This window comes from Rhamphochromis longiceps, linkage group LG3 (assembly GCF_057381845.1).
Source record: "Rhamphochromis longiceps isolate RC_006_pf linkage group LG3, R_longiceps_female_GT1.1, whole genome shotgun sequence".
Classification (NCBI taxonomy): Eukaryota; Metazoa; Chordata; class Actinopteri; order Cichliformes; family Cichlidae; genus Rhamphochromis; species Rhamphochromis longiceps.
The window spans coordinates 51,586,167-51,604,532 of NC_140559.1; the positions used below are offsets into that span (position 1 = coordinate 51,586,167).

The 18,366-nt window shown below is 41.3% G+C and overlaps 3 protein-coding genes and 1 non-coding gene across 6 annotated transcripts; 2 read left to right on the top strand and 2 right to left on the bottom strand.

Moving 5' to 3' along the window:
- Positions 1 to 1,244: 1,244 nt before the first annotated feature.
- LOC146675165 (uncharacterized) lies at positions 1,245 to 4,709 on the top strand. 2 transcript variants are annotated; one of them, XM_085400270.1, is made up of 4 exons: positions 1,245 to 1,625; positions 2,980 to 3,138; positions 3,467 to 3,609; positions 3,701 to 4,709. In XM_085400270.1, exons 1-4 carry the CDS (start codon positions 1,543 to 1,545, stop codon positions 4,495 to 4,497), a joined length of 1,182 nt encoding a protein of 393 aa, XP_085256396.1. In that variant the 5' UTR covers positions 1,245 to 1,542; the 3' UTR covers positions 4,498 to 4,709. The 2 variants fall into 2 exon arrangements, with proteins under 2 accessions (XP_085256396.1, XP_085256397.1); XM_085400271.1 differs by lacking the exon at positions 2,980 to 3,138.
- A 142-nt stretch (positions 4,710 to 4,851) lies between these two features.
- Positions 4,852 to 11,725, bottom strand: larp7 (La ribonucleoprotein 7, transcriptional regulator). Of its 2 annotated transcripts, none has more exons than XM_085400269.1 (13): positions 11,588 to 11,725; positions 10,612 to 10,823; positions 10,421 to 10,521; positions 10,209 to 10,292; positions 9,348 to 9,512; positions 9,130 to 9,238; positions 8,781 to 9,038; positions 8,418 to 8,571; positions 8,165 to 8,304; positions 6,193 to 6,305; positions 5,881 to 6,040; positions 5,600 to 5,691; positions 4,852 to 5,295 (listed from the first exon to the last, which is right to left on the bottom strand). In XM_085400269.1, the coding sequence occupies exons 2-13, from the start codon at positions 10,808 to 10,810 to the stop codon at positions 5,218 to 5,220; spliced, it is 1,653 nt and encodes a 550-aa protein (XP_085256395.1). In that variant the 5' UTR covers positions 10,811 to 10,823; positions 11,588 to 11,725; the 3' UTR covers positions 4,852 to 5,217. The 2 variants fall into 2 exon arrangements, with proteins under 2 accessions (XP_085256395.1, XP_085256394.1); XM_085400268.1 differs by having other exon boundaries at positions 8,748 to 9,038.
- Positions 11,726 to 12,221: 496 nt separating this feature from the next.
- Positions 12,222 to 12,295, top strand: trnai-aau (transfer RNA isoleucine (anticodon AAU)). Its single transcript has one exon. It is a non-coding gene; the product is annotated as a tRNA-Ile (tRNA).
- A 969-nt stretch (positions 12,296 to 13,264) lies between these two features.
- Positions 13,265 to 18,039, bottom strand: LOC146675168 (NACHT, LRR and PYD domains-containing protein 3-like). The gene is made up of 7 exons (XM_085400291.1): positions 17,864 to 18,039; positions 17,143 to 17,783; positions 14,383 to 16,105; positions 14,161 to 14,244; positions 13,989 to 14,072; positions 13,693 to 13,770; positions 13,265 to 13,601 (listed from the first exon to the last, which is right to left on the bottom strand). The coding sequence occupies exons 2-7, from the start codon at positions 17,432 to 17,434 to the stop codon at positions 13,283 to 13,285; spliced, it is 2,580 nt and encodes an 859-aa protein (XP_085256417.1). The 5' UTR covers positions 17,435 to 17,783; positions 17,864 to 18,039; the 3' UTR covers positions 13,265 to 13,282.
- Positions 18,040 to 18,366: the final 327 nt, after the last annotated feature.

An 18,366-nucleotide genomic window follows, 5' to 3' on the forward strand; every position in this document is an offset into this window, starting at 1 on the left:
AGTCCTTTCTCTAATCTTTATCTTGTATCTTTTATTGTGTTTTTTTTTTTACTGTGTATCTTTAGACCATGCCAAACATCAAATTAAACATCAGCGTAAATGAAGTTTCACTGTGTACCCAGTGAAGCGCCGACCGCTTCACTGGGCACACATGTTCACCTGCTCCTTCACCAATATCTAATCAGCCAGTCACATGGCAGCAACTCAGTACAAGTAGACACATAGACAGGGTTAAGATGACCCGCTGAAGTTCAGCTGAATTTTAGTGACTTTGAATGTGCCATTGTTGGTGGTGAGTGTTTCAGAATGTGCTTTGAGCTGACAAGAAGACAACAGAAACTCAAATAAGCAATCGTTACAACCAAGGTACGCGGAAGAGCATCTCTGAGTGCACAATGTGTCAAAACATGAAGCAGATGGGTGCTGCTGTCAGCAAGCCAGATGGGACTCAAAACCATAATATTTGAGAAGAAACAGAGGCTACAATTTGCACAAGTTTACCAAAATTGGACAACAGAAGACTGGAAAAATAGTGCTGGTCTCATGGGTGTATGTATATATATATATATATATATATATATATATATATATTCATTCTTTTTGTTTATGCGCTCATCGTATCTAGCACCAAACTGAAACAAGTAGTTTTACTTGGTCCTGTGACTCTGGAGAAAGAAGAGCAGGTCACTTATGTAATTGTAAGGTTGATGTTTTGATCTCTGGCTACTGTTGTCTGTATGTCAAAGTATCCTTGGGCAAGATATTGAACCCTGGGTTGCTCTCAGATGCATCCACTAGTGTCCGAATGTTAGATAGAAAGCACTAGAAAAAGGTACATGAATGAGTCATGTTCTAAAAAGCGCTATGAGTAAAAGAGCAGAAAAGGTGTCATATAAGCACTAATCCATTTACCATTTAGAATTTTTATTACGGATGAACTAATTTATTTGATTCTTGGTGTCAAGAAAGACTAAGAAGTGAAGTAAATTGTGAGTCATGGGTCTTTTTTTAATGTGCGGGCGCCATCTAGTGAGGGATCATAGCATTACACCAGATCTGACGAATTCAAGACCTAATTGTTAAGACTTGTGCTCAGGACCATACACTCTGTGGATAGGTCACACGGGGAGGTCACGGTTTGTTTCAGACCACTCCAACTTATATGTAGTTGTTGGTGCACGTGTACATGCTTTTATGCTTTTTAGGGCAGGGTGTGGGAGGGAGTGGGGAGAAAGAAATGCCCTCAAAGCAGTTACAAAGTGACAGATGGGAGTCCGCGTGACGTTGCAAAAAGAAATCCACGGGTGACATGCACACAGCGCTTCGAGCAAAGGTTTCGAGTCTCGCTGCACGCGCGCATCTTCACAGCCTGCGTCCTCGCCATGACAACCGGCCCGCATCACACACGAATCCACCGATGTTTATTTTTAGCCGCGAGCCACTCTCGTTCAGCACACGTCCCATGTTCACGCCGTCAATTATTCATATGTTTTAGGCCTGCAGCGACCACAGAGCGGGACCGCCACAAGTCGGAGCTGCGGGATGCCGAGAACCAGCCAGGGTGCAGAAATGCACCTGAAAACTGCCAGACAGCAGACCAACGAGCAGCCAGCTGCGCAGATAAAGTGAGCTCAGTTGTGTGTGTGTGCGCGTGTGTGTATGCGTGTGCGTGAGAGAGAGAGAGAGAGAGAGAGAGAGAGAGAGAGAGAGAGATTTTCTTTCGTTGGAAACTCAGCAGTTTTATGCGAAAGCGGAAAGAGCTAGCTTGTTTCTGCGTGTGTTTTTTCAAATTTCACTGAATTTTAATGGAATGTGCTGGCGTGCAGATACACGGACACGAAGCATTTGTAGTTAGTTGTGTGTCACCAAAAGAGGTGTGAGCAGACTTTATGCTATAGGATACACTCTTTTCAGTTAAAAATGCTATGAGGGATTTGGACTGGCGGTGCTAACTCCACCGCTGAAACCCTAAAAAAAAAAAAACCCCCAAAAAACCCGTTATTTTGCTTTTTTGAAATTAAAGTTGAGTTAAACTACATTTAAATACAAATCTTTAATTATCTGAACCTTGATATCATTGCTGTGCCATACCGCAGATTTTTGTATCAATTCAATACAAAAGTACATACAGGGCAAGTATTACCTATACCATTACCGATATTTTTTAAAAAGGCACATTATGTTGGATTATGTGATTTATAACATTAAAAGTCATAAATTTGCAAAATCTGAACACATTTTAATGACTACTAAATCACTGATTTTTACTTAAAAGATCATTGTTATTCTTATCATTTCAGTGTTTCATCTACTTAGAAACCGCTTTTGTTTTTTGTTTGTTTTTAAAGACTTGAGGTGTAAATGGGTTTGTCTCTAAATCACTTTTGATTAATTTCTGTTGTTTAAATGTGCTATAGGCTATAAGTAAAATAGATGTAGCAGCCAATACAAAAAGGCTCAGACATTTTTCTTAGTGCATGTTTAAGGTCTATTTTTGCTGCATACTGAACTTAGAGGATAGAAAAGTACTGATCTGTCACATTAGTATTGATCCAATACCAATATCAACACTGGTATCAATACTATCGATATTAAGATTGATCTACCCACCTCTACTTGATGCAGGCTGTGAAAAAAAAAAAAAAAAAACTCAAAACATTTTGCAGCCCCTCTCCCTTTAAGCCATTTTCTGATTGGCAGCCTCCGTAACCAGAAGGTCTGAACAGCAGGTGGGTGGAGGTGCTGTGCTCACAGCCTGAGTTATGTGCCTGTGATGGCTATATTAGGATTATTTTTGTCACTGACACTACAGAGCCAAGAATAAAGAAAAAAGGGCATGAAAGTGGGCGTTTAGAGCAGCAAGCATCCTAAACTGATGCCTCACAAGGATTATTTTGTGTTACCATTATTTGAAACTAATGCATGAAAGGCAAAAATAGATCCCCTTTAAAGTGATGATGCACTCCATAAACTTTCCAGGAAGCACTCTCTGAAACCCCAAACAAAGACCTCCATGACCACAGAGTACCAGGAGAGGTTCCTTCCTCCCGCCTGTTATGTAGCAATCGTGACAACAGCAACAAAGAAGATCCCTTACCATCCGCTGAAGGGGACAAGTCATGAGGTTACCTCTTTGAGGTATTTTCTTTTCCCTTTATAATGTCATTAGATTTTAGTTAGCTGAGGAAAGAGATATTTCAATTTTGGACAGTGGGATAAACCTGGCTGGCGCTCTGCCCACGTGCATACAGCAACTGATGGATGGTTTCTCAGCTAAATAAGACTGAACTGGCCATGACAACATTTCAGTGCACAAAAAAACAAAGACTACTGTGTAATCTTTGCTCTGAAATCAGCTGATTAATGGTAATAGGAAAACAAGTTGTTGGTGTGGCATCTTTCTCGTTTTCTATCATTCATGAAGTAAAAATGTGTTGGTCTGCTCATCGTATGTCGTGTGTTTCAGATCATTTTACATTCAGCAAAAATGGATAAAAAAGCCACCAAAGGTCCCACAGCCACCAGAGCCAGACTACAGACGATGCAAAGGCCCACTCAGTCCTGCAAACCAGACACCATCCAGGACTGACTACCAGAGCGCCTATCAAAGTAAGCAACTTCAAGAATATTACTGTGAGATATCAAAGAATATGGCAAAATTTGCATCCTGAGTTAAATCCACTTTGTTTTTTCCACTCAGATGATTTTAAACATTGGGAGGGCAGCAAGCACCAGCCAATCATCCTGAAAGGCGGTTTGACAGTCAAGCATGGATTAGGCAACATGCTTGCACTGGCGAAGGAACCAGAACACATTGCAAACACCACCACCTATAAATCGGATTACATCCCCCACCCAACAAACCCCAGACCATTCAAACTGAAGCACTCTAACCAAAGCAGCAAGGACTTCCCGCTGGAGCCGAGACTGGCCTTCAAGCCAAAGCAGGCTTGGTCTACACACCAAGACCTTGACAAAGGCAGTGATTGTTTTGAGAGGTTCAACAGTTGTTCCCTTGAAACCAAGTTTCAGGGCCACACCAAAGATTTCTCTTCACCAGGAGACCACAGCATTCACTGCCAGGTGAAAAACCTGCCAGCCCTTGAGATAAATGACGTCCACCGCCATGCAGCGAGTACCGTGACGGACGACTACAGAGTCTGGCATTCGCCGCAAAGCTTCACCACTGTGAGAACCACCATGTCAGTGGGCAAACCTAAATCTCCTGACGACAGCAAAGCCAGCCCAAAGACTTTGAGACAACACCCCAAAATACACAAGGCCTCAGCCTGTAATTCCTCCAGAGGTGCCACACAGAAACCACAGAGTCCTACAGACACTGAAGTGCTTTCTAGCTTCGAATGCTCCACAGAGAACGGAGAATCCAAGATGTACTGGTACAGAAATTTGGGCCGAGGAGGGACTTCGCCTGATGGCGACAGCTGTATAGACCATAGCAACCAAATAATCAGCTGCATGGTTTCTGACAGAAACTAAGGTGGCTGATAAGGTGTGGTCTCGCCACATTATTACCTCAGGTAGTTTCTACTTCTACAGCAATAAAAAAAGAAAAAAAAAAGCCATGAATGGGGAGATTGTGTAACATCAGCTATTTTTATACTTGTAAGCGTCTCAATTTCACTCTTATGTAATCTTGAAAGTGAGAGGCACTTAATGGGAAACAGGTTTAGACAGACAGATGTGGTCTTCCTCCAGATAATAAGTGTACACTTTTTTAAAATCAGTCACTGTTTCAGTAAGAAGTAATCCAATCTGCTGAAATGACCTCCATGTGTTTCATACAAACCTCAGGAGCACTTTCCAAAACTATATTGTGAATACACCACAAAATGCTGTAATCATGAAATGACATTTTATTAAAAAATAACACAAGGCAATGTCTTAACTGAGAGAACTTCCAACTCAATTATATTTACATCTATACAGAATCTTTTTCTCTTTTTAAAGTCCATCAATTAAAAGTATGGTGCCAAAATGTCTGTATTCCACATGACATTACCTGCTCCAGTGCCAGAAAAAAACTAAACTAAAACAAACAACAACAAAGCTAAAGGCTATTCCTTTAATCTTCTTTATGAGGGTCTGTTCACTTTCTTCCAGGTACACACCAACATCAGCGGTCCTCTTTAAATGACATCATGTTAAGTTTACAGAGTAGAGCCTCGCTCGGCTGTTAAAAACTCATTTCAGTAGCTGTCAGTCGTCATCGAAGTGGATGTGCTTATTAGCCTCCTTGGCGCGGGCGATGATGATCTTTTCGGCTTTGGATATGAGCTGAAAATGTGACAGGAAATTAAAAATGAGATGAGATAGCAGATAGACAACAGGGAGGCGTATGTATGAATGGGTGCGCTAATGTGATAAAATTACTCCAGGTATTAGTGACTTTTTTTTTTGTCCTGTGAGTATAAAACATGAAGGTGCAGCATTTAGCTGCAACACTGACAAAGAAAGTCAGCTTTGTGTGCGTGTTTAAAGTTGTTTATACACATAATGTAATAAATAATCACAGATGCACTGATGCACACTGCAGCATGTATGCAGATTTGAGTATTTCACATTGTAAGGTAGAGCTCACCTTTTCTGTACCCCGCTTCTTTTCCCTTGGACGATTCAGTTTGACCTGGCGGTCCACGAGGATCTTCTGCCAGTACCTTTGTTCATGGTCACCTTTAAAAATAAAGAAAGAAACAGAGAAATTCATTAAAGGACGCCTTTCACAGTTTTATCAAATCTTTGGTTAAAAAACACAGAAGCCTGATGGCCCGACAGAGCATTTTCTCCATCATCAGTTATGAAATCCATACAAAATACAATTTTTAAAAGGTTTCAGAGAAAATAAGGAAATAAAATTCACACCTGTGAGGATCTCCAGCTTCCAGCTATGCTCTTTCTGCAGCTCTGCTCTGACGTCGCTAACTGCTCTCGCTTCCTCTGGGCTGTGAAAGCGGATGTGTCCCTCAGCGTCTCCTTCCAAGATGTCAACATAGGCCACTGGAGAAATTTTACACAGCGCGTCCTACACACACAGTGTCATTCTTTAGCGGGGTTACGGGAATCATCGTGTAATGTGGATACACAACTGAACTGTGGGGCTGCACCACACCATGTGTTAAAACAAAGGAGGATTACTTTGAACTCTGAATCATGCAAAGCTACAAAAGAAAGTACCTTGATTATTTTCCTCCCTGGTAGCGGCTTGTTGTCTGTAATCTTCACGATGACCCCACTGACAAACTGAGGTCCTTGCTTAGCTGCCTTTTCACTTTTGTTATTCTCATCAACTAGACAAAAGGCAAAAACACAAATCAGTTGAATTTCATAGGTTTTAGTGCTGAATTCCAACATACTGAAAGCTGTAAATGTATATAGTTCTAAGATAAATGAGATATACATTTCAATAAGCTTCACCCAGATTCTGGCAGCTTGTTAATATACACAAACTGGCCACTATATTAGGTACATGTTTCTAGTACTGGTTTGGACCCAATTCTGCCCTCAAAACATCTACTTAAAGTCTCCACGTGTGGTGCATTCAGAGGTGCTCTTCTTCACACCTCAGCTATGATGAGTTACTGTCACCTTCCTACTAGAGATTGTGAGTGTGACTAATCTCTACTATGACTAGTCTTTTAATCTAATGTTTAACATTTATTTGATGTCCAGTCCCGGGAAGCTGTTGTGTCCAAAATGTTATGCACTCATCTGCCACCAGGTGGAGCTGCAGCCCCCAACAATGTTGTGCAAAAATGCAGAATGATATTATCAAGCTAAAGAAATTAGCTTGAGAGATGTTCAGAGGTGAACCACTACTCCTCCACATCCAAAGGAGCCAGTTGAGGTGGGCGCCTCCTGGGTGAGGTATTCTGGGCCTGTCCTACCTGGAGGAGGCCCACAACACACTGGAGAGATTACATCTCTTGTCCCAGTGTTCCCCCAGATCAGCTGAAGGAGGTGGCTGGGCACAGGGAGGTTTGGACTTCTCTGCTTAATAGAGATGTTGTCATCAAATCATTTTGTTATTGCTTTATATTTGAACTTTTATTGAAATGATTGTTATGAATTGCAGAACAATTTGTTATCTTTCAGCTGTTAATTTGGCATATTTTAATAATACTTGAATATATTTTGTAAGTAACACATTTTCATACATTTAAAATCAGGTTTTTTTTCTTTTTCATTATCCTGTTAGAATAGAACACAGTATCCATAATAGAATTCATTGTTGTGATTAAAGGCTTCAAATGCCTTTGTTTGGACACTTTTTTGCTATTATCCATTAGAAGGTCCTAAAATTTCACTTGATATCTGAGTGTTTCTTTGTTTTAAACTAGACTGTTAGTCTCATTTCTTTTTTCCTCGTTTAGTCGACTAAGAAATTAGTCACCAGGAACGTCCCTACTTCCAGCAAACTTGAAGTCTGGCCTCTCTCTCCTGAGTATCCCCGCCGTTCACTGGATTTTTTTTTCCTTTCCTTTTCCTTTCTTTACACCATCCTGTGTAAACCCTCGAAATAGCTGTGTGGGAAACTCCCAGCAGATGAACCGTTTCTTGAAAACTAAGACCCGCCCTATGACACCAACAACCACGCCACATTCAAACTCACTCAAATCACCTTTCTTCCTCATTATCGTGATGCTCAGTTTGAACTTCAACACGGTCATGTTTGCATGAATGCATGCACTGAGTTACTGCCATGTGATTGGCTGATTGGATAATTGTGTTAATGAGCAGCTGAACAGTGCAATCTGTCCTTGTCAGAGTAAAGCTGTGTGATTTCTGGTGCGATGTTGACGAATGTCGAGTGAAAATTTTCTTTAAATTATTTTAAAACACTTTCCCAAAAATCCAGGCCAAAATCTTTGTCAGTTCAGCATCGTTGTTTCCTGTTTTATCATACACTTCTGTTTTCAACACATGGAAATTTCAGCACTTGCCCACTTACTGCAAATGCCACCCCAGCTAATGCCAAGTTTAATGAGACACGCAACATTGGAAAGTTTATGGGATTCTCATTATCATTGTGGTGCTTTCTCAACTTACCTGTGGATACAGAAAAAGAGATATGTGGGAATTATAAAGGAGGATGGGGGAAACATTTTAAAGTTAGAGGCCTATGAGTGAGGTTTGGAAGAGAACTCACCATTTGCATCCCGAGGGTCACCATCTGTCTCCATCATCTTGTGCTCCTTGTCATTTATTTTAGTCATGCACTTCTTCAGGGCTGACATACTGCTTTTCTGCAAGGTCAGGTACTCCTGCTTTAATCCAAGCCAGTCTTTCCTTGATGTGGAAAAAGAAGGAATAACACGGCCGACAGAGTGGGTTCAGTTTGCTAGTTATAAAACCTTTTACAATTGTATTAACTCGTTAGAACAAGGGATGCAGGTTCGTACTTTGAAAGCACCCGGAGTGGAATCACTTCTTCCCCAATTTTCAGTTTCTCTTTGTGCTTCTTTTTTCTCTTCCTTTTTGCTTTAACTGTTGAGTCGTCTCTGTTTTCTTTGCCCTTCTCAACAGCCTGCTGTGCGTCCCTGTGAGTGGGCGACTCTATGAGGGGAAGGACAGCGTTAACACAACAACCAACTTTGTGGTTTGGGTGTAAAAAGACTTAAATTTGACCTTAAAATGAGGAACAATGAGGAGGTAAAATGACAAACAGCTGTCCCATTTAGATCTTTTTGTAGTTTTCTTTTTTTTACACTGGTGGCTTAGAGACGACTTACTACTCCGTGCTCCGTCTTTCTCCCTCTCCCCACCTTCACTTTCGCTGGTTTTTCTTATCTTCGATGGTACATCGCTCTCCGATCCCTCCGCCGTATGTGACCGCCGTCTTTTCTTCTCTGACAGTTTGCTTGGTGTCTTGTGAGCGCCGGTGGCCTCTGGGTCAAAATCTTTCTTTTGCTCAGCCGCCTCCGCTTCCATCGCCTGCTCTTTGACTTCCTCTGCGGGCGCCTGTGCCGTGGCACCTTCTTTCCTTTTCTTCTTCTTTCGCTTCTTCTTCTCTTCTTCTTCACCTGCAGCACATGGATGTAAAGAAGCCAGGATAAATACACTTTGCAGCGCTATCCTTTACTTCAATATTGCAACGGCGCCAAATAAAATCACCTATCCGAGATGCTGGATTGTCAGCTGAGAGAGAAATTGGCTTCCTGTGCAACGTCTTGGGGAAAATCCCTGGTTTCCTGGGAGCATCTTCAGGAGGATTGTTCAGCATCTGTTTGAAAGATCAAATTCTTCCATGATCTTTTCTACCAGCCAAAAACAAACACCACGTTAACGTCAACGACATCATAGCTGTGGAAATATTCCCACTGAGTTCTCACCTCTATAGCTTTCTGTGCTTGCTCCTCTTTCTCAAACTCGACAAAGGCAAAACCCTTGGAGTCCCTGGAGGACTTGTATCTGGGGATGCTGACATAAACCACATTTCCACATTTTGTGAACACTCTTTCTATCCAGCTGTGTGTCACATCCTTTGGCAAAAGTTCCTTAGAAAAAGAGAAGAAGAAAGAATCATTAGTTTGGGATCCAAGAAGATTTTAGAGCAGGCGAACAACAGGGAGAAGATGATGCTGTTCTAATACTTGGTCCTGACTGAAACAAAGAGTGGATGCACCAAGCACCTTATCCTCTCTTTTTAAAGACTTTCTTTTGCTTGGCTGAAACTTGTATATACAACCCCGATTCCAAAAATGTTGGGACAGTGTGTGAGAGGAAAAGGATGAAAACCATTATTTGAATGCCTGTGATCTTCAGCCCTCTACCAAAAGTACTGCAGCTGGTCTCCTCAGTATCCAGATGTTCACAGACCGTTAAAAGAAGAGGGGATGCTACCCTCTGGGAAACATGACCCTGTCCTGACTTTTATGAGACCTTTTGCTGTCAATCTGGTTTTATTTACATTTTAAACAACGTCCCAACTCTTTTGGAATCAGGGTTAAAGAAAATGTGAATGACAGGCAGGTGGGGCGTAGTCACAGCTGTGTGCCTAAGGCGACCACATTATCACATTATAGACGTTACATCACATTATTATCATAGAGAAATGTTGCGTTCAGGTGTAATGTATAGAATCGTTTCTGCTCTCTTTAATTGGTGATAATTAAAACAATGGAAAGTATTAAAATTCACGTGAAAAGCAAACATATCAAACAGACACCAGAGGACTTTTTCTTTTTTTTTACCACGTAAACCGTGCGACTGTCCACATCATTCGGTAGTTCCCCAATTGGAAGCTGACGCCTTACTTTAGTTCCCTCGAGGTTGAGCTGAAACACACACACACACACACACACACACACACACACACACACACTTAAATGATTCTATATTATGAAAATACTGTAAAATAGCAAGTTATAAAGCATTAACAAAATGAAAATTTACTTTACAGTACCTCAACTACAGATGAATTCTTTAGCGCCCTGGCAATGAGCTTTGTGTCAGTTGTCAGCTGCTTCATTCGATTGAAGCTTGCCAACACAGATATATCAACATCTATAAGAAATAATGTGTGGTAACAAGTTTAAGGCTGTTCCCAAGTCAAAAAGAGTCAGTGAAACGTATAAAGTATTGATAGCTTCTTACATCCACGGTCAGATTCCTCCATGAGCTTTTTCAGAAAGCGGTCCTTGCTCAGGTTGACGTCGCCAAACCAGAATTCCACTTGTTTCTTCACCTCACTGAGCAGCTGTTTGACTCGGGACCTCTTCTTCTTTTCCATCTCCTTCTTGTCGCTGGGCTCTGCTGCCGCAGCATTGGTAGCTCCCCTCTCTGAGTTAATCATCTCGGGGGCAGGACTGCAACAAAGACGCTTGTGTTGTTATGAGATTAGAGCCTGTACTAAAAGGCAAGTTCAACATATATCAAACAACAGCCATGCTAAGAGATACCAAGATGAAGGCTATGAGTTGGAAAAGTCCATTCAGGTTTTTCTGATCTACCTTGTGCCTGTTCAGGGCCAATGCTGCTGTGAAAGGTTTAATCCAAAATTTAGACAGGTCTGGCGTCTCACAAGAACAACAGCAGCAAGTTACAAAACGCCATACCATTAAATTTAACTATAGAGATACATAATCAACCATATGATCTTAATAGGTGTGATGTGCGAGTACCAACTAGTTTAAACGAGAGTTTCAATAATCAAAACCACCCTTTTGCCCCCAAACTGACATAAATTATGCTGCTAACTCCAAATCCTGCTTCGTAGTAATATTTATATTAAATTCGTGGGGTTTGTTTGCACGTTTTGCCCACTCTGACCCATTTTCAGATTGCACACTCCATATCGAACACGCCCCTTTTATAATGCCATCATTTTATTGATAAAATTATTGGTAAGAAACGTACATATAAACTGTTAGTTTTGAATTTAGCTCTTTACTAAGTGCACAGGGAACGCCTTGCTGACAGACTGGTGGTTAGCTAACACTGCCGTCCAAGTTAGTAATTGGAAATTCGCGGGTGGTGACTTTAAAAAAACCCTTCCGTCATGCCAAAATTTTTTAAAGTCCGCCAGATTTTTTCTCAACGTTCAGGAGACCGAAAGATTCACATAACTCACCGTGCTCCAGATGCGAAAACAGTCCAGACTAACACCGAGTTCAGAAAAATAACAAACCAGCAGCTAGCGTGATATCTTCACGCAAACGGCGCTGCTTCGCAAAGTAACGTCGCACGGTAAATTCGTCATAAGAGCGAGCCGCAACTTACACAACTTCCGGTGAATAATTCCACCGTAAAAAAACAACAAACACGAAGGTTGTAACATCCACATTTTATTCTGCAAACTAGTGAATCTAAATGTAAGATAATAAAAAACACAGCACAGTCTACCTAATCACTCATTGTATTTGATAGTAAAATAATAGCATAATAACGATAATAATAATCACTTTATACACATGTTAAAATGTCAATAAATAATTTGTAAAAAGGCTTTTAGAAATAGAATAATATTGATAATGGATGCAATGCTTGTTATGCTATCTGTTCTTCAACATTAACATGTTTATTCTTTTATTTTCACTACCACAAAATTTTCAAATTTCGAAACTTTTTTAGTTTTATTTTGTATTCAGCCCTGTTTATTTCTGTCAAAGTCCGTAAGGTGAAAGTAAGTCGTCTATCACTAAAAACAAGTCAATACATAGTGACTATCATTTTTATACGTACTTTTTCGTCGCTTTTTACAACTTGGCCGGTTAGCTCAGTTGGTTAGAGCGTGGTGCTAATAACGCCAAGGTCGCGGGTTCGATCCCCGTACGGGCCAGTCACTAATTTTCTTTTTTTCCCCACCTATCCATGTGGACCACAAAAACCACTTTTCAACTGTCTGTGAAGGTCCTCAGTCATCCAGGTCATTGTTGTCTAAGGAGCTTGGAAAGAAAAGCGTTTGGACCCCAAGAGGGAAAATCGACCCCCTAATCATCCTCCTTGGCTGATTGTGACCTACACCCGTTTTCACTCCTTGGCTTGTGTGATTAGGTAAGAGATCATTGGGGGTTCAATGATCCTCTTTGGAGGCACACTCCCGTAGGGCTTAAATGTGAGACTCTCCACCATTTGACCTTAGAACTGAAGAAGCTTCTCGGATGAGAGGTGAAACTTCTTCAAGCAACTTAAAGAAGTCCAGACGCTTTTCTTTCCAAGCACCTTAGCCTGCTCTTGCAACTGCTTTAATGGCATAGGGAATATTTTCTTGACATACACACTGAGGCTCATTGGTAATTATGACTCCAGTGCACTCACATAGCTGGCTCATGTCAAAAATCTCAGATCTTGTCAAACTGGTTTCTTGAACATGACAATGAGTCTACTATACTCAAATGACACCCACAGTCACCAGATCTCAATCCAACAGAGCACTTTTGGCAGAATGGGTACATCATGGATGTACAGCCAACAAATCTGCAGCAACCGTGTGATGCTATCATGTCAACACGGACCAAAAATCTCTGGGGAATGTAATGAAGTGTAAACTACCATTTATAATGACCCTATACTTCTGGATGTCATAATTCTCTACTGTGAAAACAGAAGTAAAGAAATTACTTCTGTGATTGATGAAACTGATATGATTTCCCTTTATCCATTTTGAGACTTGTTTGCAGGGGAGGGAGAGGTATATTGCTTTTTAAAAATTATTTTTATGATTATTACAGTTATTATATTATTATTATTACTGTCTTCAAAAAAACAATCACAATGCAAACCAACAATTTATTAACAGCTTGTAACATAAGGGCAGTGTTTTTCATCATAGCTCCAAAAAGCTGTCAAACTTTTTGAGCTTCTTGCACATGTCCTCCTCGGTACAGCTCTCAATTCTGCTCTTGATGAGCTGTGAAAGTTGACTGTAGAAGGTCTTCGTCCACTGAGCTTCGAAGTGGTGGGTCGATATGTTGCACACTTTGTGAAGTACCATCAGCAACTTCTCATTGCTGCTGACCTCACACCTTTTAAAAACCCATTTCTGCCACTCTGCCCACGAAGCATCGTCTGTGAAATTCACAGTGATGCTGGCCTTGGTCTGCATGCACTCTGGCTCTCTGTCAGTCAGGTCATTCCATATCGCCCTATAGGAAGAGGGAAAGGGGATAAGCTCTAGGAAAATACAAATTAGTGAGGTATTGTTTTGAATTATTTGATTCAAAATTCAATACTCACACAACGTTTTTCAGAGGATCTGGGATCAAGTCGCTTAATGACAGCAGACCTCTGTAACTCACTCGGTTGCCTTCCATCCTGTTCCATCACAGGGGGAACAATAAAGGTTTTTCATATTTACATAAAAAAAGCCTTTAAATATAAGCGTAGTTTATTACAACATAGGTGTAATCTATGACCTTTTAAAAACTCTTAAATCAAACCGTCACAGTCATCCTCGACACTGGAAAACTCCCATTTCCTCAAACATCAGCATCATGTGCCAGGATAATAAAACAACTCAAAAAGTTTCTTACCACAACTCCTGAAGCTTTTTTTTAACCCCTATTGCACAAGCAAGGACCAGAAGCTCGTCATCACTAATGTTTGTCCACCCAAGTCTAAGAGGAACAGAAAGGGTGACATCATCTGGATGATTCTTTGTCATACATTGTTCCAAAAATGTGGTAAAACTAACTAACACCTTACCCGAGGTACACAATATTCTCCGATTCCTTCAACACATCAGCAATGACCTGTACTGCTTCCATATCCAGGTTGTTTTCTCCAAGCCTTAAACATGAGATGGAGCAGTAAATACATATTGTGCAAGCACTTTCCATATGTGGCGCTCCATAAGCAATTGATAAGGTTGCAACCACATGGAAGGGTCTATCAAAGCTTGGAAACAGAATTTTACCTGAAACTCACCAAAGACTCTCACATCTACCCAAAAGATGTTGAATATCTCTTAGTGTATCACAGCTTATTCCAGTCCCAGTAAGATCCAGCTCTGATATTTTACCCTCGGTGAGGTTTAGGAAATACTTGATAGCATTGTAGTCCATTTGAGATAGCGTTTCATCGCTAACATTAACTCTTAGCATCTTTGGTTGCACATCAAGTGCTAACGAGGGGTCCTGTTGCTCAAACAAGCAATGCAAATGGTTTAGGATGTGGGCTCCACTTTCACAGAGAGCTCTCAGTTCTCTGATGATTTTCTCACGATATGCGTTCGCTTTTTCTTTGTGGCAGCAAATCCCCACCTGCCTAGATAGAAGACTGGCATTGCGCTCAGAGAGGATTCCAGAGAGGAAGCGGCTGAAAAGGTCCAAGTGTCCACTGTTGGATACATCTCTGGGACATGATGTGCGCTCAAGTGCGTCAGGCAAAGGGTGATCCGTCACCGCACAGTAAACTGCAGCAAAGAACTCTTGAATAGTAAGATGAGCAAATGAATAGACCTCTTCAGTGAACCCAGGTTCTTCTGCAATTGTCTTGTCGAGGAAAGCACTAACGAGGCTGGACCCTTCTAACGCTGCCACCTCTCGGTCGCTGCTATAAAATAATGTTTGATGCTCCAGTAGGTTTTTGAAGGCAAGTCGACCCAGCTTTAAAACAGTATCAGACAGCTGCTGGATGGCCACCGCTCTTTGGTCTTGAAGACATGTTTCAGCTCTCGCTTGGGTGTGAGATCGAAGCAAAGCCACCAAGTACTGCACGTAAATATCCGTCATGGTCTTTGGGCTTCCCCCACAAAGATCTTTGCTCTCTTTGAGGATGCAGCAGACAATGTAGCAAAATGCAGGTATGTAGCACAGTGTCAGCATTAGTTCATTTGCAGATACCACTGAGAACATGCGGTCAGCAAGGGTCCTGTCCTGGAAGTAACGAAAAAAGAAGTCTTGAACTTCAGCCAAGGAGAACCCTGCAATGAGCACAAAGCGGTCAATGCAGCCCACAGGGATGTAGCTGATAGCTGCAGGCCGACTTGTGAGCAACACAGAAGCATTTGGTAGTAGTTCACCCTGCATCAAGCTTCCAATAACCTCCATAACCTCTGCATCTTCATCTGGTTCAGTTACAAAAGAGTCTACGTCGCAGCTCCTGTAGTGTCTGAACTCATCAAAGCCATCCAGGATGATCAGCAGTTTGTTGTCATTTGCCAAGATGTTATCCAGTTCTTTAGCAAGGTGCCTGTTTTTGCGCAAGATCAACTCTCGTAAACTTGTGGGCTCGTCAATCAGATTCAAGTCTCTGAAGGTCATGTGTATGATGAAGTCAAAGGCAAGGTGGTCCTTGTTTCCCCCAAAATCAAACAACATCTTTTGCACCAGGATAGTTTTTCCGATTCCAGCCACCCCCGATACCAGAACCTTCCTGACTGGACGAACTGCCTTTGCACATGAGAACAGTTCAGCTGGTGTGATTTTCTCATGCACTGCTGACTTCTGTTGCAGACACAGTCGCTTCTGTCCAAAGGTCAGCACCTCATGCCTTTTATTTTCTAATCCCTGGTGTCCGTCAACTAAGAGAAGATTGACATAATGTTCGGAAAACTGAATTTTCTCTCCGTGCCGGGTGTTGTAGAAAAGCATGCTCTCACTCCTGCGCCTCAGGACTTCTTTGTGTTTTTGTTTCGCTTTGCTGTACTCTGTAGAAGAAAAGAAGCTCAGTATAATTTTCCACTTCCACTCATATGTACTTGTATAGCTGGAAAAAATATATACAGGTATATAGGATGAGGACAGGATACATTTCAGTACAGTGCTTGACTAGACTGTACTTGCGGTATAAATTACCATTCTGTTTCCCCCTTTCAGACACACCCCTGCCAACTAAAGTTAAGAGAAAACCTTATCTTGAACTGATCAACGGTAGTGTAGCTTGTGTAGTTAGTGTGCAGTGTTGTTGATAGTTTTGTGTTGTGTGTCAGAACAATGAGGCGACTGCTGTCTCCAGGTTAGAAACAGGAGTGATACACCTGCTGCTGTCAGACCTGCAGGTATCAGGCTGTGATGTTCTCCTTTATAATGGACAGAAATTATTTCTTTGGAGTGGCACAAATAATTTGTGAGGCATCTTCTTGAATGCAGAACAGCTGATTGTTCTGTAAATAGTTTGAAAGGGTTATTTAAAAACTCAAGGTAAAAGGTAAATGGATGCAAATGAATTTGTTGTTTGCAAAACTTGTGCATAGGATTTATATTTGTATTTAAAGTTATGAAATATGATTCATTAAACATGTTTGTTTTTGTTACAGTAAAAAAATATAACTTTTTCTACTCTGATTTTGTTTTTTGATGATTTTAGATCAATTGTGTTAATACAGTCTGTCAAAATGAAAACATAACTGTAAATTCAGACACGTGAGGTTGTGCTGAAAAGAATGATACCAAACAAGGCAAATAAACAGTTTTTAAAGGTGAAATGTGGAGGGAAAATCACAAGTAGTTAAAAATGGCCAATTATATCCTGGATCCCCAGGGGGTTAAACTTTTTTTTTTTTTAAAGTAACGCAATAGTTACTTTTAAAGTAATTAATTACTTTTAGAATCTTGTAACTCAGTTACTAACTCAGTTATTTTTTTGAAGTAGTAACTAGTAACTATAATTAATTACTTTTTCAAAGTAACTTGCCCAACACTGCTGATCAATGACATTCCTGTGGCTAAAATTGAAAATGCATACCTCTGGACTGAGGTGGATCCGCTTCTTTGCAGTACTGATAGTGACTTTTAACATTAAGAAAAATCCTGGCCGCTTCCTCGCCTTTGCACTCCAGGATATCCAGCACCTTTCTCACTCTCATCCGGGGACCCAGCTGACATAACACTTCCTCGCGATCATCTCGAGTGAACACTTCCCGGCACACTAGGAATTCTACCAGAGAGTCGACCTGTCCTTCTAGTTCATCCACAAGAGAAACTCGCAGCACCCTCACTGCTGTCAAACAGGAATGATGAAAACCCTTTTCCACCATAATTTAATGTAAAACAGTCCTGAGAATGAATCAAAAAATGACGTGGTTATATAGTCAGATCATGGCAAGAATTTCCTCCTTTTGACGCCAACAGGGATCTTGTGAACTGCTGTTCCTCTCCCCAAGTTGAGAAACAGAGAGAGACAAGTTTATATCAGATATAAAAAGGGAAGTGTCACGGTTGTTAAAGAGTGGACTCAGGCGCGGAGCTCAGAAATAATGACAGTGCATTTATTCACAGTGTAGCAAGGTGACAACAGTTCAAATGTGCAACAATGGTGATAGTGCGTGGTAGTGCCCGTCTCTCCTCCAAGTGCTTCCTTTGTGTCCGTAAATCCTCCGTCAATCCCTGGGTGAACACACACGACAGCAAAATGAGTACGAAGATCAGACAGTACTTCAATAACATTAGCGACTCGAAAACACTACCAGGCTTAGTGCAATACTCCAGCGCTGTCTGTCGCTCAGCCACACCATTAAGTAGCCCTGCTGAAGATGTTTTTTTGTTTGTTTGTTTTTCTGCTGAAGATGGTAGTTGATTGGCAGCAGCTGGTGGATTGACTGCAGGTGCGGCAGCTCCGGGCGACAGCACTTCTGGGTCGGAGGTAGCCTGTTGCTAGGTTACCCCCTAACACATCACAGCGGAGCCGGAGGGGAAGACAGGGCGATAGGAGAGACACATACACACGCACACAAATATACACACTGGCAGGTCGACCGGTTAGGGCGCCTTCAGATCCTGACAGGAAGTGTCCCTTTTCATGATGACAGCACTACTATATGTTGAAATTCCTGCTCTTGTTATTTGTAATACAGACATCAATGTCGATTTGTTAATGTTGATCTCTGACTCCATAATATGGACTTTCCCATGAAAAAAATATATATATATAGAAGAAAGAAGAGCAATCACAACAACCAGATTATAAAAA

Bases quoted from the DNA above. Each gene is read 5' to 3' on its own strand.
- LOC146675165 (XM_085400270.1), top strand. From the start codon at position 1,543: ATGCCGAGAACCAGCCAGGGTGCAGAAATGCACCTGAAAACTGCCAGA. The intron at 1,626-2,979 runs GTGAGCTCAGTT...TAAACTTTCCAG, and splicing joins CAGCCAGCTGCGCAGATAAA to GAAGCACTCTCTGAAACCCC. The intron at 3,139-3,466 runs GTATTTTCTTTT...CGTGTGTTTCAG, and splicing joins CATGAGGTTACCTCTTTGAG to ATCATTTTACATTCAGCAAA.
- larp7 (XM_085400268.1), bottom strand. From the start codon at position 10,810: ATGATTAACTCAGAGAGGGGAGCTACCAATGCTGCGGCAGCAGAGCCC. The intron at 8,572-8,747 runs GTAAGTCGTCTC...TTCCCCTCATAG, and splicing joins GAAAGACGGAGCACGGAGTA to AGTCGCCCACTCACAGGGAC. The intron at 6,041-6,192 runs GTACTTTCTTTT...CTGTGTGTGTAG, and splicing joins CAGGGAGGAAAATAATCAAG to GACGCGCTGTGTAAAATTTC.
- LOC146675168 (XM_085400291.1), bottom strand. From the start codon at position 17,434: ATGGTGGAAAAGGGTTTTCATCATTCCTGTTTGACAGCAGTGAGGGTG. The intron at 16,106-17,142 runs GTATGCATTTTC...TTTCTTCTACAG, and splicing joins GGATCCACCTCAGTCCAGAG to AGTACAGCAAAGCGAAACAA. The intron at 14,073-14,160 runs GTAAGGTGTTAG...TGTTCCTCTTAG, and splicing joins GAGAATATTGTGTACCTCGG to ACTTGGGTGGACAAACATTA.